At 39.4% G+C, this 25876-nt stretch overlaps 2 protein-coding genes across 2 annotated transcripts in view; both read right to left on the bottom strand.

Annotated features, from left to right (window-relative positions):
• The window catches only part of LOC123504424 (probable glutamate receptor), an 11307-nt gene extending 5573 nt beyond the window's left edge, over nt 1-5734 (bottom strand). Inside the window, exons 1-4 of the mRNA XM_045254935.1 lie at nt 5521-5734; nt 5360-5435; nt 3127-3262; nt 1551-1657 (exon numbers count right to left, since the gene is read on the bottom strand). Coding sequence (XP_045110870.1) covers nt 1551-1657; nt 3127-3262; nt 5360-5435; nt 5521-5734 — 533 coding nt within the window. The remainder of the gene's footprint in view (nt 1-1550; nt 1658-3126; nt 3263-5359; nt 5436-5520) is intronic.
• A 13619-nt stretch (nt 5735-19353) lies between these two features.
• LOC123504603 (compound eye opsin BCRH2-like) lies at nt 19354-23461 on the bottom strand. The gene is made up of 7 exons (XM_045255264.1): nt 23323-23461; nt 21804-22035; nt 21517-21708; nt 21111-21305; nt 20643-20956; nt 20235-20357; nt 19354-19716 (listed from the first exon to the last, which is right to left on the bottom strand). The coding sequence occupies exons 2-7, from the start codon at nt 22027-22029 to the stop codon at nt 19621-19623; spliced, it is 1146 nt and encodes a 381-aa protein (XP_045111199.1). The 5' UTR covers nt 22030-22035; nt 23323-23461; the 3' UTR covers nt 19354-19620.
• Nucleotides 23462-25876: the final 2415 nt, after the last annotated feature.

Here is a 25876-nt window from a genome sequence, read left to right as displayed (position 1 = left end):
TATTCTTAAATTATAATGACATTAGGAAAACCTGATTGCTAAACCTTGATTTTTTTTCTCCTCAGAACGGTTGTCTGCCGCCGTATTACAGCGCCCTCATCACACAAGCTGATATAGGGAATGTTTTTGTTCAGAATACATTCTTGATATCAGCGTCCCCATGGAAGATGCACATGTCATATATGCGTATATGAACTGTGGGAAAATGTCATTCAGGTAGAGATCAATTCGGTGTAATACACTTTTTTTCACCTTGATGCTTTCTTTGCTCCGAGGCATCGCGGTCACTTCCTTGGTTAGTATCAAAGATTGTTGCCCATCCGGACTCAAATACCATTATTAGTTATCATATGATTTTCGGAGACCCATGAACGCGTACCTTGCCTGTCTGATGATGAATTGTGACGATGTTCAGGACACCAGGTGGGAGTGTCCGCTACAAGCCTTATTTAACTTGCTAAAAAAAGAATTGCAATTGTATTTGTATACATATATTTCACAAATCTAAATCAGAAACAAAATTATGAGAACAAGTATTAAGTGTCAAAAGTGGATTCCATGAACATAGAAACATTGACACAAAATATAAAGTGATTTGTGAGTGTTTCAGAAATCAAGATATTTTCCAAAAAGTAATTTATCAGAAAATGTGACAGCCATTCTTTTTTTTTCACTTTACATGAAAGTTCAAATGAAACACTTAGTTGATCGTGACTCAGAATGACTCCGTGATGAAGACTCGACCTAACGTTCATGATAACGCCGATGCACGCTGCCTTGGTGTGACTGCCTAAAGTCTGTGCTGACAGACCCACATGAGAATATAAGGGAGTAAACAGACTGCACAAGGGCGATGACCTGCAAAAGGCAGCTGCCGAACACGGACAGCTTACTATTTACCATCATAACATATCACACGTTTATCTAATCTCCTGAAAGTTTCCAGTATATGTGTGCTTACCACGTTCTTGCTAAAGAAACTGGTTCTCTAACATAGTTGTAGATGAATGGAACAGACACAGTAATCATGTTGTTAGTACTGAGTCAATACGAAACTTTAAAAGAAGATTAGACATATTAATGGATGGGGATGATAAGTGGAATTTGGTAGTTTTGTTCTCACAAGGACTGCTCCGTGTAGGGCTGACGACCTCTTGCAACTTTCTTAAATTTCTTATGTTCCTATGTACACATCTACAATCCTATTTGCGAACATACATTTTGCATATTTCGTTTTGGTTTTAATTCTTTCTAATTCATAACAATTCATACCCGTCTCCTTACAAGGAAAACCTGATGATATATTTCTTTCATTGAACTTTTAATCCATAGAAACACTTCTCACAAAACCACGCACCCTACGCCCTCCCCACGTCTTTTTGTATTAAAGACGCTAGCAATATGATTCCTGTTCCTATTCATAAAGCTGAATACTCTGTTCTACCGCTAGTACTAATGTACTGCATTCTAGGCCGGAGATCTCGGGGTACTGTAACTCTTTAATCTCTCATTAGAATCGATCCAGGTATAGCGTGCCTACTGACACTCACTTGAAGCCCAACGTTTGGCTGAGGAGCTCCAGCATCGAGAAGCACAGCCCGTAGGTAGAAAGGATGGCGTTGTTGTGGTCCTTCCTCAGCATAGTGAAGGGAGGCCGCTGGGAACACAGCAAGAAGAGGAGGCGGGAAGGATAGAGGAAGCGTTTGTAATAATGAAGAAGAAAAAAAAGAGATTAGCTGCCACCTTAGACGATAAAATGGAAAAGATAAAAAAATAGAAATGTAATGAAATATTATTTTACTTGAAAAATCTCGATTATAAGAATAAATTAAAAAGTGAAAGTGGACTGACAGAGACTGAAGAGGTTACTGGAATTATTCTCAAAAAACAGTTCAGTTAACAATTGACGATGTTGAGTCAGAAACACAATGATGAAAATAAACTTTCATGGTCCAACAGTTTGGCTGAGATTTTTTTTTTTTTTTTTTTAAGTAGGAGAGAGGGCCAGCCAAGGGCAACAAAATATTGAAAAAAATGCCCACTTGAGTGCTGGTTCTCAATAACCAAAATTAGGGAGCAAATGTCTTGATACCTCCCTCTTAAAAGAAGTTAATTCGTAGGAATACGGAAATACAGAGGCAGGTAGGGAGTTCCAGAGTTTATCAGTGAAAGGTATGGATGATTGATAGTACGGGCTAACTCTTGCGTTAGAGAGCTGGACAGAAGAGGGAGGAGAGGAAGAACAAAGCCTTGTGCTGCGGAGCAACAGGAAGAATGGAGGCATGCAGTTAGCAAGATCAGTAGAACAGTTAGCATGAAAATAGCGATAAAAGATAAAAAAAAAAGATGCAACATTTCGGCGGTGAGAAGGAGGTTGAAGACAGTCAGTTAGAGGAGGGGAGTTGATGAGACGAAAAGCTTTTGATTTCACTCTATCTAATAAAACTGTGTGAGTGGAATCCCCCCCCCCAACATGCGAAGAGTACTCCATACAGGGGTGGATAAGGCCCTTGTACGTACATAGTTAGCAGTTGGAGGGGCGAGAAAAACTGGCGGAGACGTCTCAGAACGCCTAACTTCATAGAAGTTGTTTTAGCAAGAGGTGAGATGTGAAGTTTTCAGTTAAGATTAAGAGTAAAGGGCAGATCACGGATATTAAGTGCATGTGGAAGAGGGAGACAGTTGAGTGTCATTGAAGAACAGGGGATAGTTGTCTGGAAGGTTGTGTCGAGTTGATAGATGGATGAATTGAGTTTTTGAGGAATTGAAAACTTCTAGATTTTCTCTTTCCCAATCTAAAATCTTAGAAAGATCAAAAGTCAGGCGTTCTGTGGCGTCCCTGCGTGATCTGTTGACTTCCTGAAGGGTTGGTTGTCTCTGAAAGGACGTGGAACATGTTCCAACGTCTCTTATCATGTGAGATCGTAAAACAAATATGAGGAGGATGTCTGTGAGTGCAGCACATTCAGATATCACTTTTACTAGTACGAAAAAGTAAGATCAAAACTTAACAACAGAAACTACATAACATGCACACTCTGGAGCCAAGCACATCAGGGAAAGAGCCTGACACAACACATCAAGGAACCTGACGAGACAGGCAGGAGAGAACGTGGCGCAGCTCACGTGTATGGTAGCCAGCGTGATGGTGGCGTTGCGGAGCGTGAAGGCTGAGGTGCCTGGTGCCAAGGACGGAAGGCGAAGAGCAGCACTCTGGGGCGTCCTGAAGCCTCGTCCTGCCAGGCAGTCCTCGAGAGCTTCCCTGAGGGAACAGACAGAGCTTCTTATTTTCATCATGTATCTTAATAATACTGCTCGTTGCCCTCTTACATGTTCTATTAATTATTGTGGATCTTTTCGTCAGCAACAGTTCAATTGCTCGTCAACAGTGATCTGATCGAGAAATTCATACTACAAAATACGAGCAACATTCCGTAACGTCCATTCAGTAAAACAATGTTCTATACACTCACTCACTCGCTATTCATGGTTACAATGTTCACTATTCACTCACAGTTGTTAGTTTCGTCTCTAATTGATGAATGCGAGGCGGCGACACGCCCCAGCTGAACAGCTCCGTGATAATAATTCGATATAAAACTTATTCATTATTAACATTATTGATTCATAAACATTCTATAAATCTTTCTGAATAAAGAGATCGAGTTGCACAGGTAGAAATTGACTGAGGTAAAATTCGTATAAGCCTTTGTTCTTTCAAACAATGTATGACGAGAACAAAAGCCCTCCCGGAGCAATAAGGAACGAGGTGTGTCAGCGTCTCGAAGGGCAAGACAAGCGAAAGTTGGGGCTGAGGTGAACAAAAGTTATTAGCCTTGCAATGTCCGTCGCCCACTCCGGAGTGACACTGCCCACTCAGCTCTGTATTTCCGTGTTGACAGCTCAGACACTACTAACTAGGATCTTCTCGTTACTAAATAATACATCTGCCCTGGATTCCTATATGAACCCAAAGTAAGGGAACCAATGTTTTATACCAAAGACACACACACACACACACACACACACACACACACACACACACACACACACACCACTATTACTACTACAGGTACTGATGCTGCTGTTGCTGCACCTACTACTACTACTACTACTACTACTACTACTACTACTACTACTACTACTACTACTACTACTCTATTATTACTACTACTACTCGTACTACTACTACTACTACTACTACTACTATTACTACTACTACCACCACTACTACTACTACTACTAGTGCTGCTAGTGCTACTACTGTTGCTGCTGCTGTTGCTGCTGCTGCTGCTGCTGCTACTTCTAATATAAAGTCCTGTTACTACTACTCTTACTAATACCACCATTCTTTTTATTTACATTATTACTATTATCGTTATTACATTTGTTATTGTTGTTATCATTATCATTCAGCAATTGATATTGATGAATGAACTCATGAACTCATATTTTTAAAAGCGCTTCATTAATTATTGCGTATACTTCAGTTTTTATATGAGCATGTTTTCTTTTTATGTAGGAGTGGAACCGAACTGTGGCAGCAAAAGTTGTATCAAAACATGATTAAGACCCACTGCGGTGGCGGTTCCCGAAGAGGGTAAAAAATGTTAGCTAAAAGAATGGAACAAATTTCCTGAAACGTTCCTATAAAAATGTGTTCACGTCATAGGAAGGTAGAAATACAGAATCAGGAAGGGAGTTCCAGAGTTTACCAGAGAAAGGGATGAATTACTAAAAGTACTGGTTGACTGTTATACTAGAGATGAACAGAATACGAGTGAGAGAAAGAAGACCACGGGAATAGGGTTAACAAGATCAGAAGAGCAGTTGGCAAGAAAATAGCGGTATAAGATAGCAAGAGATGCATCATTGCGGTGGTAAGAAAGAATTAAGCTGAAGGCAGTCTTTCAGAGAAGAAAGCTGAAGAAACGAAAAGCTTTTGGTTCCATCCTGTCTAAATTGCAAAATATGTAGGTACGCACTTTTTCTTATGTCTTCGTATATCTAAATATAATTTCATTCATATTTATCAAGTTAGGCTTAGCTTGTGTCTAACTAATTGTAGAGAAGCAATATATCCGTCAGGACTCTGTAACTCCGTAAACATATGTATTATTGTTAGCAATGAATTACGACTTACTAACAGACTGACTTACTTACTTACTTACTTGGACACACACACACACACACACACACACCGCGTATTGTAGTGGTTAGCACGCTCGGCTCACCACCGAGAGGGTCCAGGTTCGAGTTCCGGAAAGCAAATGTGCAAGCCTCTTAAAGACCGATTCACACGACCCGTTTTTGTTCCGACAGGCAGGCCGCCAGCTCACCGCCGTAAATTCACACTGACCGTTCGCGACCCGACCGACAATCACTGCAGACAGTCTGTCGCCAGCACACTAGCACTGGCAGTGTTCCCTCAGATACTGGACATAATATGGAGCAATAGTTTTTCCTTGACAGATTAAAAATGTATGCAAATAATGAGTAATAAAATTCACATACTCTTACCTGGTTTGTTTAATTCTTCACCAATCACCTTCCAAATCTTGTCTTTATAGCAATTATCACTGTACCTTCTGTTTGTCATATCAAACAACTCTTCATACCCCCGCACAAGCTCGATCAACCTTTCGTCCATTGTGCCAGCCAGCAAACTAAATGAAAGTGTATGGGACAGGGGCAAGCTACATGTGCTATACGGACGGGTGATGTACGGGTCCATGTTCACACTACTCATCACCCATCCGCCAGAACGCCATCAAGCGTTGTGGTACAGTGAAACCATGCGTGCTTTGGGGTCCGAGGGGTCTCCAAGCGCACGGGTTCGAATCTTGTCCACGGTCCGAGTGTAGGTTGGGCTTCCTCACTCGGGGCAACGGTTTCCTAGCGGGTGGGCTTTGAGATAGGAGGTTCCCCAAAAGTATCCCCTTTAGCCCATAAATTCCCGTGAAAAGCCCACATGGTATAAAAAAAAGAAAAGCCGCCGTTCAACCGGCCAGGGATTCTCGAGACGGAATCCGATCCGTGTCGGTCGGCTGACGAACGGCTGCCGCCAGCAGGGTGACGGGTCTTGTGAATAGTTATACTAAAATGCATTTAAGAATTCTTGATGTCATGCTGGCGGCCTGCCTGTCGGAACAAAAACGGCTCGTGTGAATCGGCCTTAATTGGGAAGGCTGGCTGGGTGACCAGTAGACTGCCGTGGTGAATTACACACACTCCCTTGCTGTCATCTGCACTTTGTAACACATTATTTTCTTGCCTGAAGCATCAAGCTAAATCTTAAAATATACGAGTATACACACTCTCAGAAAATGTACTGGCTTTTCTAAACAGAGCAGCAATTGAAGGTTTTCTTCTCTTCATAGTCATTCACAGATTCTATGATAGCCTAATCTGCTGCCGACATTAAGCGCAGCGGCGAATCGGATGTTCATATAGTGTTATTATGTCCTAACAGAAGCTTAACCCACCAAATGTGTACTGTCGCTATGATTGAATGTGGAACAGCGGTGAAAGATTCGCTGGTGTATTCAGTAAATACCGCATGTGGCAGACCGCTCACAGGGTTTCTATATGCACAATTGTATATACAAAGAAAAGATTTATTGCCTGAAGGGAACTTATGTATGGGTGCATTTTAGAGACCACCACGCTTCCTTTGCCTTATTCCATTTTTATTCCTCTTCGTCATCTTTTTGTAAGGCGAAGAAATGACTGAAGGAGATAGAGTTAGGCTGCATGAACGTCGCTTACATTACCAAGCGGACCTGCTGCTGCTATGATTATATTTGATGTGAACATTGCATGAGCAAGATATGTGTCTTAGTCATCTTTTTATGTAAGGCGAAGAAATAACTGAAAGAGACAGAGTTAGGCTATATGAACGTCGCTTATAACACAAAGCGGACCTGCTGCCGCTATGATTATATTGCATGAGTAAGAGAATCAATTGCCTCATGCCATCATTCTTTCTGCGATTGCCAGTCCCTCACGCAAAGCGCCACACAAGTGAACAGTGAATAGATAAATAAGGAATAAAACACGAACAGAGACGTTTGATTCAGTGTAACAAGTGAAATAAATCAAATAGCTGAAAAAAAAAAATTAAACATAATAAAGGTATTTTTCATCAACCAACAAATCAGTGTGTGTGTGTGTGTGTGTGTGTGTGTGTGTGTGTGTGTGTGTGTGTGTGTGTGTGTGTAAGTAAGTAAGTAAGTAAGTAAGTAAGTAAACAAGTAAGCAAGCAAGTAAGTAAGTAAGTAAAGGTTCATTGCCCATTAGAGTAAAGATACATTTGAGAATAAACAATTACTGAAAATGGCTTAGACTGCCAAGTTGAAGCTCTCGACAGTCAGGATTATATTCTCATATAAACTTAGCTAAAGTGTTTGACAGAAAATATTTTCTTATAAGTCATATGACTATAACAACATTAGTGACAATAATAACAATAGTACGGAGAAAAATAATAATGATGAGAAAATAATGTGTGTGTGTGTGAGAGAGAGAGAGAGAGAGAGAGAGAGAGAGAGAGAGAGAGAGAGAGAGAGAGAGAGAGAGAGAGAGAGAGAGACCACTCGAGCGCGCTTGTGTCATGTTTAGAGCACGGTCCAGATAGTATTAGAGTTTCCTGACTTGAGAGACGGTAACTGCTGACACACTCTTCCCAGCACTCCTGCCGCCATTACAGATGTTCATGTCTCTCTCCTTTAAGCCTTCACCGTCTGGCGGCCGTCACACATGCAGTCTGTAATCGGATTTTCTTCCTTAATGTTTCCATTCAACCAAATCACTAAGCAGCCACTGATCTGCTCCCACCAAAAGACTGAACCGTCCTTTACACAGCTCTGCACCTTTGTTGAGCATCGAAGTCCATACTTTCATGCCCTAGTGGGAAAATTTATTGCCAGGTTGAGGAATCTTCCTTTATCCTAGAAGCATCAGTTACCCTGAAAAGATTATTAGTTCACTCATTTTTCCCCACATCTCTCTCTCTCTCTCTCTCTCTCTCTCTCTCTCTCTCTCTCTCTCTCTCTCTCTCTCTCTCTCTCTCTCTCTCTCTCTCTCTCTCTATATATATATATATATATATATATATATATATATATATATATATATATATATATATATATATATATATATATATATATATATACACACATCTTTTCTTGACAAAGATAATTCAGTCTCCCTTACATGAGGATGAGCAACCTTTAAACCTCCTCTACCTGCTTTCCAATCACCCGGTGCGTCACAACAACAGGTTCACCTTTGTTTCTTGACGGAGATGGTTGTATATATAGAGACTCACCGCGGCGTGTGGCTAAGGCAGCGTGGCATCACAGTGACGCATCCTCCTCCACATGCCCTTCCCTGGAGGGCCACCTGCAGCCACCAGTGGAGCGCCCATCCGATGCACGGCCACAAGTGATGGTGCTGTTGTTGCTGCTTGGAAGATGATGAAAATGATGATGATGATGATGATGATGATGATGATGATGATGAAAATGATGATAATGATACTAAGCCAAGTATCACTCAGAAAATTTAACAATATACAACAAGATTATTAATTGTCTCTGATTTTCTTGTTTTCTTTCAAGATATGACGTGCAAACTTTTCCCATCAATTGTTGCTCAATGAAAACATTATCTCTCCATGTGCAGTGGCGTGTGACGTGACCGACTGCCACGAGGCTCAAACATGAGTACAATGGTGCGGGACAAGGGATTGTCTGATTTTCCTGTTTAACTGTAAAACTTTGGAATAGCGATCACGCAATACAACACGTTCCTTGAATGAGATCGGCTTATATTACGAAAGAAAAGAATTAATGAACATATCAATGAGGAGATTTACGTACTATTTCCCCAACACTCGCACACACACACACACACACACACACACACACACACACACACACACACACACACACACACACACACACACACACACACACACCGCGTAGTGTAGTGGTTAGCACGCTCGACTCACAATCGAGAGGCCCGGGTTCGAGTCCCGGTGCGGCGAGGCAAATGGGCAATCCTCTTAATGTGTGGGGTGTGTTCACCTAGCAGTAAATAGGTACGGGATGTAACTCGAGGGGTTGTGGCCTCGCTTTCCCTGTGTGTGGAGTGTGTTGTGGTCTCAGTCCTACCCGAAGATCGGTCTATGAGCTCTGAGCTCGCTCCGTAATGGGGAAGACTGGCTGGGATGACCAACAGACGACCGAGGTGAATCACACACACACACACACACACACACACACACACACACACACACACACACACACACACGGTCTTTTGCTAATGAAGGACTTGAGAGACAATCGCAGCGTCTTTAAAGAGATAATATTCCTAAGTATTTCTGTCAATGAAGACACAGGAGGAAAGTCTATACTGTGCCGACTGGTGGAATGTGCCTGGCTTATTCAATAACCATGGCGCTTAATGAACGTGATAACACTCTTCTTCTGCTTCACTGGATCTTCTAACAGATGATGAAGCAATACTTGAGTTTGACACGTGATGTTGCATTTTACTGTCTAATGGATCAAATCTATATAGTGTTCACTGTGCTCAGCAGTGATCGGAACCTAAAGAGCTCACTTGTGCTCCGCTTTGTCCTCTCGATGATAACATTTGTTGTGTATAGGAGGAGACAGGGCCTATAGCAGCTGGCTATGTGACTAAGTGAAAACAAATTGATAGGTAAAAACTAATAATCACCTTGGAGGAGTGTGTGTGGAGGACTTCTGTCTGGCTGCAGTTATGGGGCGAGAGCACTAAAGCAGGCTGTGAGTGGGTCAGCAAGGCGCCTTGGATGTCCCCCAGCAGCCTGCACCCGCCCACGCCCACCACAGCCGACACTCTACTGAAGGACAACAGAAAAATGAAAACACAAGAGTAGTCGTCAGATGTAATTAGAAGAATGTTTAAGATTAGGCGTTAGAAAGAATGTTTTTACTACAAACTATTGATACAACTTAATGAAATGCGTCTATTCTTAAGAAATCTAGAAGAAATGTAAGAGTTCCTTTGAAATCCAGAACGATGAATTTGTTAAGAGAAATCAAGCAAAGAACATTACCGTGGTGCACTGTTGAATGTCTACACGTAACACTTATCTTCAGTTTGTCTCACGACCTTCTTTTCTGCGTATTTTCTGTGTCTCCCTACTGACCAGATTACCGCCCCTAACCCGTAATGCGTCTTGAGCCGTTACAACCACTGCCAAGGCTTCACCAACTCGCCGTCCCCGTTCAAAATGAGGTATAGACGGATTTGACCGGCTTAAGGCTATCTCCCATCTGTCAGCCATACCTTGGAAAAGATAGAGGACGCTTGGGTAGCGAAGACACTACGAGGCCTAGTCCTACGCGCTTGCTGACGTCTTGGAGAGTTAGCAAGGCTTCCACGGGTAGTTGGAAGTGTAACGAAGCGTCGCTCGTCACCACCGCTGCGTCACAATGTTGAGAGATGTTGACGTGAGGCACCAGGAATAAGGCGCAAACATTTTAGTCAATGGAATTTATAAAGTAGTGATGGTGGTGGTATTAATTATATTATTATTATTATTATTATTATTATTATTATTATTATTATTAGTAGTATTAGTAGTAGTAGTAGTAGTAGTAGTAGTAGTAGTAGTAGTAGTAGTAGCAGCAGTAGGTAGTAGTAGTAGTAGTAGTAGTAGTAGTAGTAGTGGTAGTAGAGGTAGTTAGTGGTAGAACTAGTGGTAATAATAGTAGTAGTAGTAGTAGTAGCAGCAGCAGCAGTAGTGGCAGCAGCAGTGGTGGTAGCAGCAGTAGTAGTGGTAGTAGTAGTAGTAGTGGTAGTAGTAGTAGCAGTAGCAGCAGTAAAAGTAGCAGCAGTAGTAATAGTAGTACTAGTAGTAGTAACAGTAGTAGTAGTAGTAGTAGTAGTAGTAAAAGTAGTAGTACAAGCACCACCACCACCACCACTACCACCTCCGCCATCACCACTACCACCACCACTAACAACAACAAGAACAACAATAACAGCACCAGCAGCAGCAAGTAGCAACAACGGTAGTAGTAGTAGTAGTAGTAGTAGTAGTAGTAGTAGTAGTAGTAGTAATAGCAGTAGTAGTAGTAATAGTAGCATCTCCACCACCATCACCAACAACACCATCCCCACCAATAACAACAACAGCAACTACAAGAACAACAACAACAGTAGTAGTAGTAGTAGTAGTAGTAGTAGTAGTAGTAGTAGTAGTAGTAGTAGTAGTAGTAGTAGTAACAGTAATAGTGGTGGTGGTGGTGATGGTGGTGGGAGTAGCAGTAACAACAGTAGTACTTAATAGTTGTACACAGGCTCTGACACATTGTTTGTACACTCACAAATGAGTTGAAATGACCTGTCGCTTGGGAAATTACCTAATAAGTAAATAAGTAAAAAAAAAAGACAGTATGGCGAGACTGCTACAACGAATAACGATGTAGTGATAACAGTGAAGGAAGGAGATACTATAGTGCGTAGGCTGAGGATTTGTTAATAGAGTCACGTCTCGTCAGTGTTTAGCCGTGCAATCTTGACACCAGATTAAAAATATATATATAACGCATACTGCAGGGCGGTTATAGTGTTAAGTTTGCAATTACAAATGGTGTCATCAATGTAAGCAGTGAAGAACGAGAAACAAAAAATAGAGTTGATGGAAACCGTTAACATGTAAAAGAAGAACGAAGATTTGTAAATAGCGTTCTCAACTATTTGCTTTTTCAATTTTATCAATCACACGTATTTACAAAGAGCTGCAACATATAAGGACTGAAGTGTGATCTATCGAAATCCTCAGTGCATATACAGTATTTGCATGTGTATACTTCAATGAACAAGATGAATGGTAGTAAGATGAACGAAGAAAGGAGAAGAGATATGATATAATAACGATGAGAATAGTCTACAATGTACCCACCTGTAACAAAATCATGAGAAAAAGGAACTTAACAAGACGCACTGGTAGTATAAGTATGCTGACACATTTTTTTTGTTATCCTTACCGAGTGTGGACAAGCGGGTCAAGTGGACTGCTAACACCGCCCTGATTCCCACCATTGACACTATTGTCAGCGCCACAGAACCCGCCTTCATAGCCATTCTTGACACCGCCAGCGTGAAGCAGTGCCGGGGTCGTGCTAATGCCTGCAGAGGTCAAATGCAAAGTCTTCTTAAACCAGGATTAGTGACGTCACCTAACACTTACGTATTACAGCAAAAAACATAAAAAAGCTGCAACCTCTGCTGAAGGTGCGGTGATTCTCTCTCTCTCTCTCTCTCTCTCTCTCTCTCTCTCTCTCTCTTTATCTCTCTACTACTACTACTACTACTACTACTACTACTACTACTACTACTACTACTACTACTACTACTAGTAGTAGTAGTAGTAGTAGTAGTAGTAGTAGTAGTAGTAATAATAATAATAATAATAATAATAATAATAATAATAATAATAATAATAATAATAATAATAATAATAATAATAATAATAATAATAATAATAATAATAATAATAATAATAATAATAATAATAATAATAATAATAATAATAATAATAATAATAATAATAATAATAATAATAATAATAATAATAATACTGATAATAATAATAATTGTACTTCTACTACTACAAGTTCCACTACTACTACTACTACTACTACTACTACTACTACTACTACTACTACTACTACTACTACTACTACTACTACTACTACTACTACTACTACTACTACTACTACTACTACTACTACTACTACTACAACTACTACTACTAACTACTAACTACTTCTGCCTTCTCCATCACTATGTTTGTACCTCTCCACTATAACGGTGCCATTAAATCACACTAGCGCCACATCACCACCGTGCCACTGCCTAATGACAAGTGTAACCCTTCCCTCCTTTCCTCACGATACATAATAAATTACAACAACGATAGACACCAGTAGAGACATGCGTGTTTTCAAAAGACCCTAACTAGTGTGCCTGCGGGTGTGTGTGTGTGTGTGTGTGTGTGTGTGTGTGTGTGTGTGTGTGTGTGTTGATGACGTTCTTTACTAATTACATATAGGTAGGTATGTTTTGAAGCCCACAAAAATTTGAGTGCGTAACCCTGGACGGGATTCTCTTTGTTCTTTACACTTTCCTTCGGTTAAGCAATGTTCTGACACACTCGCTCCTCGCTCACTTGAATTAACTCTCTTTGAAGAATTACCACACTCGCGCCGGGTTGTAAGTCTTCTCGTTGTCTTCCTCTTATAACGCATTTTCAGTATCCTATTTCTTCTCCGCCCCATCTCTTTTTCATCTCCTTCCTTCTACTCCTTTCAATTTTGTTTCCCCTCCTCTTACTTTTCTTTCTCATCTGCCCAGTTGTTGTTTTTTTCTGTGTATTTCAACAATTAAAATCTTCATAGCTGAAATCATGATATTAATATTTTCTGATCTTCATATCGATAATACTTTTTGCACTATAAAAACCAATGAGTGAATAGGCTATCCATTTTACTGTGTGTGTGTGTGTGTGTGTGTGTGTGTGTGTGTGTGTGTGTGTGACTCACCTCGGTCGTCTCCTGGTCACCCAGCCAGTCTTCCCCATTACGGAGCGAGCTCAGAGCTCATAGATCGATCTTCGAGTAGGACTGAGACCACATAACACACTCCACACACCGGGAAAGCGAGGCCACAACCCCTCGAGTTACATCCCGTACCTATTTACTGCTAGGTGAACAGGGGCCACACATTAAGAGACTTGCCCATTTGCCTCGCCGCTTACCGGGATTCGAACTCGGCCTTCTCGATTGTGAGCCGAGCGTGCTAACCACTACACTACGCGGAGCGTGTGTGTGTTTGTGTGTGTGTGTGTGTGTGTGTGTGTGTGAGAGAGAGCGTGTGTGTGCGCGCGCGTGTGTGTGTGTGTTTTGTACATAGATTATATCTGTTACAATATGAAGGTCGTGGTTGTAGCTAAGGTGTTTATCCCACGTCTGATAAAGGATGCAAAGTGAGCTACCAAAATCTTCTCTAAGCACATGGTCTCATGTCTCTCCCTCCCCGATAGTATCACAGCGCGTGCAGTAGCCCTCTAAGACGGATATAGTGCTTGTTGGACTGATGGAGTTTATTCATCACAGTTCGATGTACTTTCCCATACTGTGTCTCTTGGCAAAAGAAATTTTAAAATATGGACTTCATTATTGTGTATTTCAAGGAGTCCTGTCATCATTTACACATACGTACATTATATATATATATATATATATATATATATATATATATATATATATATATATATATATATATATATATATATATATATATATATATATACCGTTTGTGAAATTGCCCATTTCATGAAATGGCAAACCCAATCATGAAATGAACCTAACCTAACCTAACCTAACCTGACCTAACCTAACCTAACCTAACCATTTCATGAAATGGCCTCTCCATTGCACATTTCATGAATTGGGTTAGGTTAGGTTATATATATATAGGTTAGGTTATATATATTCATATATATATATATATTATATGAAATGGGCAATATATATATATATATATATATATATATATATATATATATATATATATATATATATATATATATATATATATATATATATATATATATATATATATATATATATATATATATATATATATATATATATATATATATATATATATATATATATATATATATATATATATATATATATATATATATATATATCTACAGTAGTGTCGTTGCCTATCGTTGCATTGCTTCGTGAGACGAGTTGAAGGGTGGCTTTACGGTCTCAGTTGCTCCACGATATTTTCTCATAATATGCAGTTCGGGTAGAATTCTCCCGGGGTTTGCGTTCGGGTATAATTTATAAATCGAGTGGAAATCTCGTGACGTTTCTTTCTACGTGGTATTTTGTGAAACCTTATGCATTTTTTTTTTTTTAAGGCAAGATTTAGTGATTTTTATAAACTTGTATAAAAAATAAGAAGAAATAATGGCTAAGCCCATTAAATTTTTTTTACGCTGAATGCCACTTGTGTAAATACATACATAATTAGCCGTGAAGATGTCGTTAGGGAAGGCGCCAAACCAATGAAGAGACGAAAATATATGCTATTGTTTTGGAAGGCTCTCATCACACCATGGGCCTAGTGGAAGCTGTCATCCCCTTCCTTGCCATTCAGCCTTCACTAGGAGCCCCGTCAGTGGACAGTGCTGTGTGGTCTCCAGGGACATCACTTGCCGACAGCAAGCCCACTTTGGTGAGCTGATTTGATTGCCCTAGTAGGCTAGAGAAAAAGACCCGGCACTGGTGAAACAGGTGCGCCAATCACAAGTGCCCTTGTCACCGGACCCGGTCTGTGGTGACTGTATATAAAGACAAGATACACCAGACAGTAGAGTCATGTATGTGTGATGTTTTGGTATCATTTGCGCCACATTACCCTTCATAGAAATGTGACGAAAAAAAACATTTACCAACGAAAAAATTCCCTTTAAGTGTCTACAATACAGCATCGAGTGAAGGTCAATAGATGGGATGAAGAGCGATTAGACTCAGACGTCTAGTGCTTTGCGCTAATGTCTTTTTTTTCATGATTGTTTAGGCTAACACATGTAACAAAATCGTTATTTTTTAGTAATCTTTTTGACGCATAAAAACAATATGAATTCATATTACAAAATAGGTTAATTGTGACTCAAATCATTGTAAGTCCCATAATAAGAAATAATTGAAGGAGAATATTTTATTTACACTTTTCAAAACCGGGAAAAATTCTCCCGGGGTTTGTATTTACGTGACAAAAATACAGATTTTGTGTTTTAGGGCTAATCGTCTGGATCTCCATTTGGAGGAAGTGCAGCTTCAGTTCATAAAAAAATTCTTGTATTTGATAAGCATCATGAGCGATTCTTGATAGGAATAACGAAAAAAAAAACCTTGGAATATACTTTATACAAAGGATAATAGAATGGTGAGAAAGTTTGCACACTACGTATAAAGACGCAAAATTGTTCATAATGATGAACATCACTTCTATTACAACAACAACAACAACAACAACAACAACAACAACAACAATAACAACAACTATTACTGTTGCTGTTATTGCTACTACCACTACTACTACTACTACTACTACTACTACTACTACTACTACTACTACTACTACTACTACTACCACTACTACTACTACTACTACTGCTACTACTACTACTACTGCTGCTACTACTACTACTACTACTACTACTACTACTACTACTGCTGCTACACTTGCTGTTTCTGCTATTACTGCTGCTGCTGCTACTACTACTACTACTACTACTACTACTACTACTACTACTACTACTACTACTACTACTACTACTACTACTGCTGCTGCTGCTGCTGCTACTACTACTACACCTATAGTACACAACATGGGGTCAGTATACATAGAGGAATGTGAACCGAAATGGGTTGCATGTGGATATTTTTTTTTGTCCATTTGGCATTACACGTGGCTGTCGATTGTTAAGGATCATAACATTTAGAGGAAAACATGAGACTCTGCGCATTTCTTATTTGATAATTTGATACTATTGAAGTTTGAATTTTTGTTTAAATATTTTTGCCTTCTAGCTGTATATGATTTGAATGATGATGGTCACATTGGAATAATATGTCACGGTCAAGGCACCAGACGAAACAACATTTTGATAAGTTCACAACATAAAACAGCATTATGTAAATTATTCATATATTTCTTAGGCCGAGATGTTGGAACTCATTACCAGATGACATAAAAATACTAATAGATAATTTTAATCAATTCAAAATTAAACCTGATCATCACATACTAATTAGAAAAGCAAGTGGTACTGTCATAAAACAAGAAGGAATAATGTAATAGATCTATATTGATCAAATATTTAGATGGTGGTGTTAATCTTGTTAATCTGTGTTTTTAAGTGTGCTTATTGACGTCGCTTTGATTTCTTTTCTTCCATGTAAAATGAAATTCTTGTCTGCTAGGGAGCTCATGCTCAACAGACTAATGCATTATAAACGTATACATGTTCAGTGATGTATGTAATCGATAACTGGCAATAAATAAGCAAACAAACAAGCAAAAAACTACTACTACCTCCGCCATCAAAACGCTCGTTCCTGTCAGGTCGATGTGTTTGGCTGGAGAGAGCGAGACGAGATTCTTCCCTCACCCAACTGTCCATTCACAGTTGCATGCGGAATGAGGTCCAGATTTTAAGAAAATGAAGTTACGGTTGAAGCACCTCAGCAGCCGGTGATTCATTAATGAAGTAGCACTGTGACATGAAGGACCTTATAATAAACTTACATAATTGCATTCCAGTCTTATTCTGCGGTAGGAAATTATATTTCCTCGTAGGTTACGTTGCATACTTCCCTGCAATGCGAGGTATTGCTGTCAGTAGTAATTTACTTAATGTGAAAAAAACTATCATTTGCTCGCGACGGCATTGCTCACACACACACACACACACACACATACACACACACACACACACACACACACACACACACACACACACACACACACACACACACACACACACACACACACACACACACACACACACAGAGAGAGAGAGAGAGAGAGAGAGAGAGAGAGAGAGAGAGAGAGATAGGGGTGGAGGTAAGAAATAAATTAACTTAGCAGTCTCGATTCATAATCAGCTTAAAACATTTGGTGATAACTCGTAGTCGCCACTCGCCAGTAAGTCCACTAGCTTCTTTAGGAACAGCACTCATATATGAATAAATGAAGTCACTAAAAATACATAAACAGAATTTGTTTAGTTAGTGAGCTGCCTTGAGATTCTCCTTGCAAAATTGAAACATTTCGAGTCGTGGGAAGAAAAAAACGGAACCAGGTACAGAGTTCCAGAGTGAACAGTGAAAGGAGTAAAAATAACGATGCTGGCTATAGCTTGCAACAGTGAGGTAGATAGAATAAGCATAAAGAGCAAAATGTCTAAGCGGGGACGAAGAAGGCATGCGGATGGTAAATTCGGACCATTAATTACAAAAAATCACGTTACAGATAGCGAAAGATGCGACGTTGCGCAATTGAGTGAAAGATTGAAGACAGTCAATTGTATTAAAATTTTGCAAATTTTCTCATTGTTTATAGTGCTTGTTCAGCTTGTGCATTCTTTACCTGATGGACACACACGGAGCGGCTGGACACGTGAGTGATGAAGGATGAGCGAATGTGGCAGACACACAGTGTGCACTACCTCATCTGCTCATTCCATGCTGGTGACTGCGGCATTCTCCTCCACACACTCAGTAGTTGCCAGTCACCCCCTAACTCTTTCTTCCCATTTCTCCGGTCAATCAATGATTCCTATTTCTTCAACATTTTTTCGGCAGCGTTCTAGCGCGCTGTACCGTACAAACATTTTTTTTCCCACATATATATCTGCGCAGAAATGGATGACTCGTGTGAGAGCAAGGCCTAGCGCGGCGTCTTCAATGTCGTATGATGGTACTGTACTGCTGTTCTGCGCGTCTTTACCCTCGGTATCTTGCATGACAGCTGCCATTGTAAAAGATAGGATGTATCTTGTTCTTTTCTTACTGTCTCCACCAGGCTGTGATATACATTCCCAAAGGCAACACCATTAGTATACATTCATAATCATTATTCAATGAACCGTTTCTTGTTACTACCATTATCATTATTGTTATTACTACTATCATTACTACTGTTATTATCACTATTGTTATTCTATCATTATTATCATTATTACTATTATTATTATTATCATTATTGTTATTATTATCATTATTATTATTATTGTTATTATTATTATTATTATTATTATTATTATTATTATTATTATTATTATTATTATTATTATTATTATTATTATTATTATTATTATCATCATTATTGTTATCATTATTATTATCATTACTATTATCATTATTATTATTATTGTTATTATTATTATTATTATTATTATTATTATTATTATTATTATTATTATTATTATTATTATTATTATTATTATTATTATTATTATTATTATTATTATTATTATTGTTATCATTATGTAATTGTTATTGTATGTAATTGAAATGTATTATCATAATATGAACTGCAGTCTATCCGTTTGTTTATTTATCTATCTATTTATCTATTTATTTATTCAGAGAGAGAGAGAGAGAGAGAGAGAGAGAGAGAGAGAGAGAGAGAGCATCTGGATTCGTTCATGCCAATCTTGAGTAGGAATGTGGCCCACCAAAGATGAGTCAAATAACTATCAATGCACAGTATTTTTATTTGTATTTTTTTTCATGACATGCAGGGACATTATCTACCGAGGGTTGTGGTGTGCGTGGTCGTGAATCGCTCAGCATTCTGTTGAAAAACGTAGTAAGAACCGGTTCACTCTAGTTTTCCATTTGCATTTCCTTCTCCATGTCTTTCGGAAATCCTTTGTCGAAAATCAGTCGTTTATCGGACTTAGCAGAACAGTCGTATCTCTTCCTGAGTCGGTCATTCGAAAACTTATAAATACAAAAGATATTATTACGCCTTAGCAGTTTCGGTGGACTTGGTGTCCGCGCCAGATGCCTTGTCGTCCTCTTCGTGGATGCAGAAGCCAGGCATCTGCTTCATTAGGGCCTGGTGGTGGTGGTGGTGGTGGTGGTGGTGGTGGTGGTGGTGGTGGGAAGAGAGAAAGAAGGTCAGTGGTATACATCTCAGGATGGTATTATGTATGTAGAAAGGACACTATACCCAGGCCTGCTGGTGATTAGTGTAGTCACGAGAGCTGCTCTCAGTATCTTATCTAGCATTATTATTTGCCAACGGTTTTGTTCACCCCCACTAACAGAGAAAAGCTGGTAGAAAAGGAAAGGTGTTGCCACGAAAGGGATTTTCTTATAATAGACCTGCACTGTATTCTCCATGGACAACCAATTACGTTCCTTATCATTATGAAGCAAATTAACCTCATGGTTGATGTTAGAAATGCAAGAGAATCAAGCTACCCAAGCTTCCTGTGTGAGAACAAACCCTCACTTAATCCGGCACTAACAAATTTCCTTGTGTGACAAAAACTTACTTATCTTATTAAGAAATAATAAATCTCATCAATGAGTGCCTTTGGAAGACAGGAAAAACAATGCCGTTATTCTTACCAAGCGGAATTTAGGATGGTTGATGGCGTAGATGATTGGGTTGTACACAGAGGCACTCTTGGCGAGTAGAGCAGGCAGCATCGACACGATGGGAGTGATGTCATCTTGATTGAAGAACAATCCCTGGCGAAGGCGCATAAGAAAAAAGGAGAATTAATTCAGTGCAATCGCGGCATTTGAGTAGGATATAGTGAATCTGTCATGAAAGAGTCGTGTGTAGGTTTGATATAACGTCAGTTATGCTCCATTGCCGCACTGAGTTTGAAAACGAGAGTTGATCAGTGAATGCAATTTAGCGTTTAACGGAGATTATGTACATACAAGACCGCATATTGCTATGAATGAGAACGAGCCCATTAGCTGAGTGGTGGATTAAAGAAAAGGTGAAAAAATGGAGTTGTTTCCAACCTGGACCACAACAGAGGCGTAGGGAGTCCAGCAGATAAGCCACAGGGCTACGTTGGTCATGGCCACCTTAGCGATGCGCACTTCGGCGGACTGGGCGTTGGCCTCAGCGTTGGACCTGAGGTTGGACACGTTCATCTTCTTGGCCTGCTCCCTCATGGCCTTCTCGTGAGCGACGATCGCCTTCACAATGAACATGTAGGCGAACAAGATCACGAAGAGCGGCACGCAGTAGTCGAAGACGAAGATGCAAATGCCGAATGACCGAAGGTTCCAGTCGCGGGTGAGGTAATCAAAGGAGCAGGAGTCCAGGATGCCTGCGCCAAGAACCTCCATTAGGATAATGATAATAATATTGGTAATAATAATAATAATAATAATAATAATAATAATAATAATAATAATAATAATAATAATAATAATAATAATAATAAATAGCTCGTGAAAAAAGAAGGAAGCAGGCATTCTCACCCTCAGGGATGTATTTTCCCCAGCCAAAGAAGGGAGGGATGGACCAGCCGACAGCGTAGGCCCAAGAGAACAGCATGAAGATCAACGCCTTGCCGGAGGTCAAGGGGGAGCCACCGACACCATTCACGATCACATTGTAGCGATCGTAGGAGATGAATACAAGGGACCAGATGGAGCAGAGGCCGAAGATAGATCCTGGAAGCGGTGGTTGGCATTGAAGTGAGTGTGTTAAGTGTAACAATGGATAAAGGAAACAGTTCTTAAGACATGGAAGGACGGAAAATCATTTAAGCGAATAGGCAAAGACATGGGAAACAGATAAAGAGCTGCTGAGTGATGACTTTGAGATTAAGAGATTATGAAAAGCGCGTGAATTGTGTTTAATAGCACGAGGTGACTTACTTACCAAGGCAGGCATAGAGTTCACAGAAGAATGGGCTGAACATCCATACGCCACCACTGAAACAGTTGTAGGCGAAGAAGGGAAACTGTGAGATCATCATACACATGTCGCTGAAGGCAAGGTTGGCTACGAGATAATTGGCTGGACTGCGTAGGTTCTTATTCTTCAGGAAAAGCAGTATGACCATGCCATTTCCTGAAAAATACACCAGAAAGGAGGATAGCAGAGTATTTCCTGGAAGAGGAAGCAGTGTTACATGTATCTCAGAGAGCAAGGCAACCAAGGCTCACCAAATAAGGAGATGGCGCCAAGGAAAAGATACGCCACACCCAGGAGATAGTGCCACATGGGATTGACGGGAGGAAACTTGTTCCAATGAGGATGAACCATGTGCTTTATTTGATCTGGGACCATATCAGTCACGGACATGCCCTCGGGGTAACCAAAGGACATCCCTACGGAACCGTAGGCCATAGCTTGAGGTCCAGTCACGTTGGACATCATCGTTGCCGCCATTTTCACCTGAGGAAAATACCCGTGACTCATAGTAAAGACATATGAAAAAAATAATCATAATTATTTTCTATGTACGAGGAGGTTGAAAAAAGAAGAAAGAAAAAAAATAAAAGGCCTACTGAGGAGCCAACCTTTAAAATAAAAGAAGAAAAAGGATTGTCGGAAACTGAAGGAAGGTGTTTGAAAACTTTCTCGTGAAAAATTCAAGTCATAGATAAAAGAAATGCTGAGAATTCCAGAGAGAAACTAGATGAAATAACCGAGAATGTGTAATTTATTAGAAATTGTTTTAGCGAGAGAGAAGTTGTGAAGTTTGCAGTTTATAGTATAAGTAATGGACAGACTAAGAATGTTGAATGTAGAAGAGTGACACGTTAGAGTCATTACAGAAGACAGTGTATTTATCGGAAGGATTGCTTCAAGTTGATAGACGAAAGAGTGGAGTTTTTGCTAGTTAGCTCTGCCCTCATTAGAATTTTTAGAAAGATCAGAAGTCAAGCGTTCTGTGACTTCCCCGCGTGATTTGTTTAATTCCTACATACTTGAACTTATAAGAAAATACGTGGAAAAATGCTGAGTGGTATCATCAGGGAGAGTGGGTGACAGGACAGAACTCTGAGGAATACCACTGTTAATATTCAAAAGTAGGAGAACAGTGATCGTCTACCCCACCAGCTATAAAATGGTATGAAAGGAAATCTGAAATGAAGTTACAGATAAGAGGATGGAAACTGTAGGAGGATAGTTTGGAAATCAAAGCTTTGTGCCAGACTCTGAAAAATACTTTTTATATTTCTAATGTAACAGCAAACATCACTAGTAAAACTGTCAGGTATAAGTTTGTGAAGCAATAGACGTTTAAGAATTTTCGTGCTGAGGAGAGGTTAAAACTTTTGAAAGGCATAAAATCAAACCAATTAGGTTATTTTGAGAGATCAGAGCGATCATCCTTTTAAGGAACAGGCTGAATATACATAGGCAAACATCCAGCACGATGGAAAGATAGATGTGATAGACAAAATTGGAAGAGTTTGATTAGGCAAGTTGCAATCACGAAGGCACAGTTTAGAGCAAGAGGAAGGACACACTATGGTTCATAAGCCTAAATTACGAAAAATCTTCAGAGGCATGAAATGGTCGGAGGATGGAAGTGAGGAAGGAACAAAGTTGGAGTTATCCAAAACAAGGATCTATTCATAAAGATGGAACTTTTTTGCAGTAATATGAAAAGAAAATAGATTTCATCTGATTTTATAAAAATTAGATGAAAAAAGTAAGGGTGAAAAAAGTTACCTGAGGTGGTTTCTTCTACAATTCACTTCTGCGTAATGTTCGTCAGAAGTTCACGAAGAGATCCTGACTCAGGGGGTCGGGATGCGATCTGTGAGAGGGACTGGTCGGCTCTGAGTGTCGTCGTTGTTGCTCGATTATTTATAATCCTCAGCGCTACTTTACGTAACCGTCCATATCTTGTTAGCACTAACAACTACGTCTTCCCGCTCAAAGTCCTAAGTGGCTCGAAGTCCAAGGAATGCCTTGTCAGGCTTCCCAGGTGTGCTGAGCCTTGTGGTATTTTTCAAGTTCATCTACGCTAGAAGAGTTGATTTATTCTTGTCAACCATAAAAATAGTGGCCGAAGGAAGATGACACTATTTTATTTTGCACTGGTGAACTTTTCTAATGTTGAGGAGACGTTGCACTCAAAACCTGATGATCGCACAGTAGAAAAAAGCAGTAGTTTGGTGGTTCCATACACACATCTTCTGGTTATCCCATCTTCCACTAGATTTGTGTTCCTTTCGCTTTTCTTATTCTCTTGTCACCTGTACTGCCTTAAGTCTTCCTTAAGTCCAGCGTCTATATCCAAACGTTGTAATTGAACGATAAATGTGGTATGAATGCTTAGTGAACACAAAGATTATTGTAATTTCAGCACAACAGAAATTTATATTCTGACGTTTGAAATCAAATATACCTTTATCAAAACTTAAACATGTAAAGTAAAAATACGATACATGTACAGTAAGATGCTATCACAGCCTGGACTGTGATTATCCGATAGAGTAATGTTTAGGATAAGGAATCTTGGAAGACATGAGAGGCAAAGAATAGAAGCATGGATGTTTTCTGATCCATAACACCAGATTTATCAACATCAACGGTTTTCGATTAACAGGACGCCAGAATTTGTCAAGAATTGGTAACCAACTGCAGTTTAATACACAAAAACATCATAAACATTTGATCAAAGTGCACTGTTTTGCTAAGTGTGGAAAATAGTAATAATCGAAAGATAAAAAGCTGCTGTATAGTATTGTGCGTATCGTCTTTCAAGAGGGAGACTCATTGGCGTCACCATGTAGCTAGTTAGAAACGGTGCTTGCATGCACATTCTATGTAGACACGACCATGTAATAGTACAAACCTACTTCCACGCACAGAAAGAAATATACTTTGATAATTTTATAAAAAAAAAAAAACAATAAATAAATAAAAATAAAGGATACTACTCTTCTTTGAAAATAATTGTTTATCAAAAATTTTCCTTGCCTCTACTATTTATTGCATTTCTCTTAATCTATAGAAGGTTTTTTTTCCTAAATAATGTTATAATACCAATTTTAAGATATATGATTTTACATAAACAAAGTAAAGTGTTGGGATGGAGGGGGGGGATGGTAGCTTTGGGCAAATATGTTTTAACCAAAGAAAGAAGGACATGTGAAGTAGTTTGATCAGCGTTAATCAAAGTCAACGATTCAAGAAGCATTAAGGGCAATGGTGGCAAGAGGACATGCTGTGCTGGGAAGGCAGGAACTGTAGAGAAGCTGACTAAACTTGTAATTTTGGCTTCCCTAATATCACATTAATTCATTTACATTTCAATGAAGCAAATATGATACTGCATTATAAGAAGATATCGAGAAATATCTACATTGCCACCTATGACTCTTATGATTCAAGATGAGCTTTCCTTTCAATGTTTACAGTGTGGATCATAAGAGGGTTGAGAAATGTTGATACCTTACAGACTTAATATTCTTTGCATTATTATTACAAAATACATGAATACTTGCTTTCTTTGCAGGCTTCTTTTAGACTGAAAGCCTCTAAAGATTACATTACATGAGTCTAATAGTGTTTGTTGTGCTCGTGTCTTTCCTGTATACTTGGCACAGTCTGATGTGACCTGCTCACCACTGTCGAACCTCACCGTATCTCCCCGGCCACTTCAAACTTTCCTTTGATGAAGCTTTGTCATCTTCTCTTAAGGATTTTGGTGAAACCTTCATTGTTGCCTTAAATATATCAAAGCTTTTTACATGAGTCTGGCATAAGTCAATAGTTTCCCAGCTTCCTTCACACGTTCGCTAAACAGTATATCTTTGTGCACTTTATATGTCAAGTTTTCCTTTAAGACGTTCTGTCGTCGCAGTAGTTGACAGCTTCTGTTCTTCCAAACTTATGAATCCTTGTGTTCTGTCGCACCAATTACGGTCGTTGCCTGTATGAACTTGCAAACTTCATATTTACCCGCGACATGGCCTCACTGTGCATTATAACCTTTATTCTGTCCTTTATTCATATTAAAATTAAACATTATTTTGCAGTCCATTCTGGACCTGTCTATTAGTTTCTCTTTCTTAGTACGATATGAACTGTTTCAAATGAAAGGCATGAAAGCTCTTCAACATTTAAAGTGACCAACTTTTTTTATCACCTATATTTCATCGAGTTTTTAGGGAGCAGCATTCTCTCTCTCTCTCTCTCTCTCTCTCTCTCTCTCTCTCTCTCTCTCTCTCTCTCTCTCTCTCTCTCTCTCTCTCTCTCTCTCTCTCTCTCTCTC

The sequence above is a fragment of the Portunus trituberculatus genome, chromosome 16 (genome assembly GCF_017591435.1).
Source record: "Portunus trituberculatus isolate SZX2019 chromosome 16, ASM1759143v1, whole genome shotgun sequence".
In the NCBI taxonomy this organism is placed as follows: Eukaryota; Metazoa; Arthropoda; class Malacostraca; order Decapoda; family Portunidae; genus Portunus; species Portunus trituberculatus.
The sequence above is the reverse complement of the archived record's forward strand: the minus strand, read 5'-3'. Positions and strand labels throughout refer to the sequence as shown.

Bases quoted from the DNA above. Each gene is read 5' to 3' on its own strand.
- LOC123504603 (XM_045255264.1), bottom strand. From the start codon at position 22,029: ATGGCGGCAACGATGATGTCCAACGTGACTGGACCTCAAGCTATGGCC. The intron at 21,306-21,516 runs GTAAGTAAGTCA...CACCGCTTCCAG, and splicing joins TGAACTCTATGCCTGCCTTG to GATCTATCTTCGGCCTCTGC. The intron at 19,717-20,234 runs GTAAGAATAACG...CACCACCACCAG, and splicing joins ACCATCCTAAATTCCGCTTG to GCCCTAATGAAGCAGATGCC.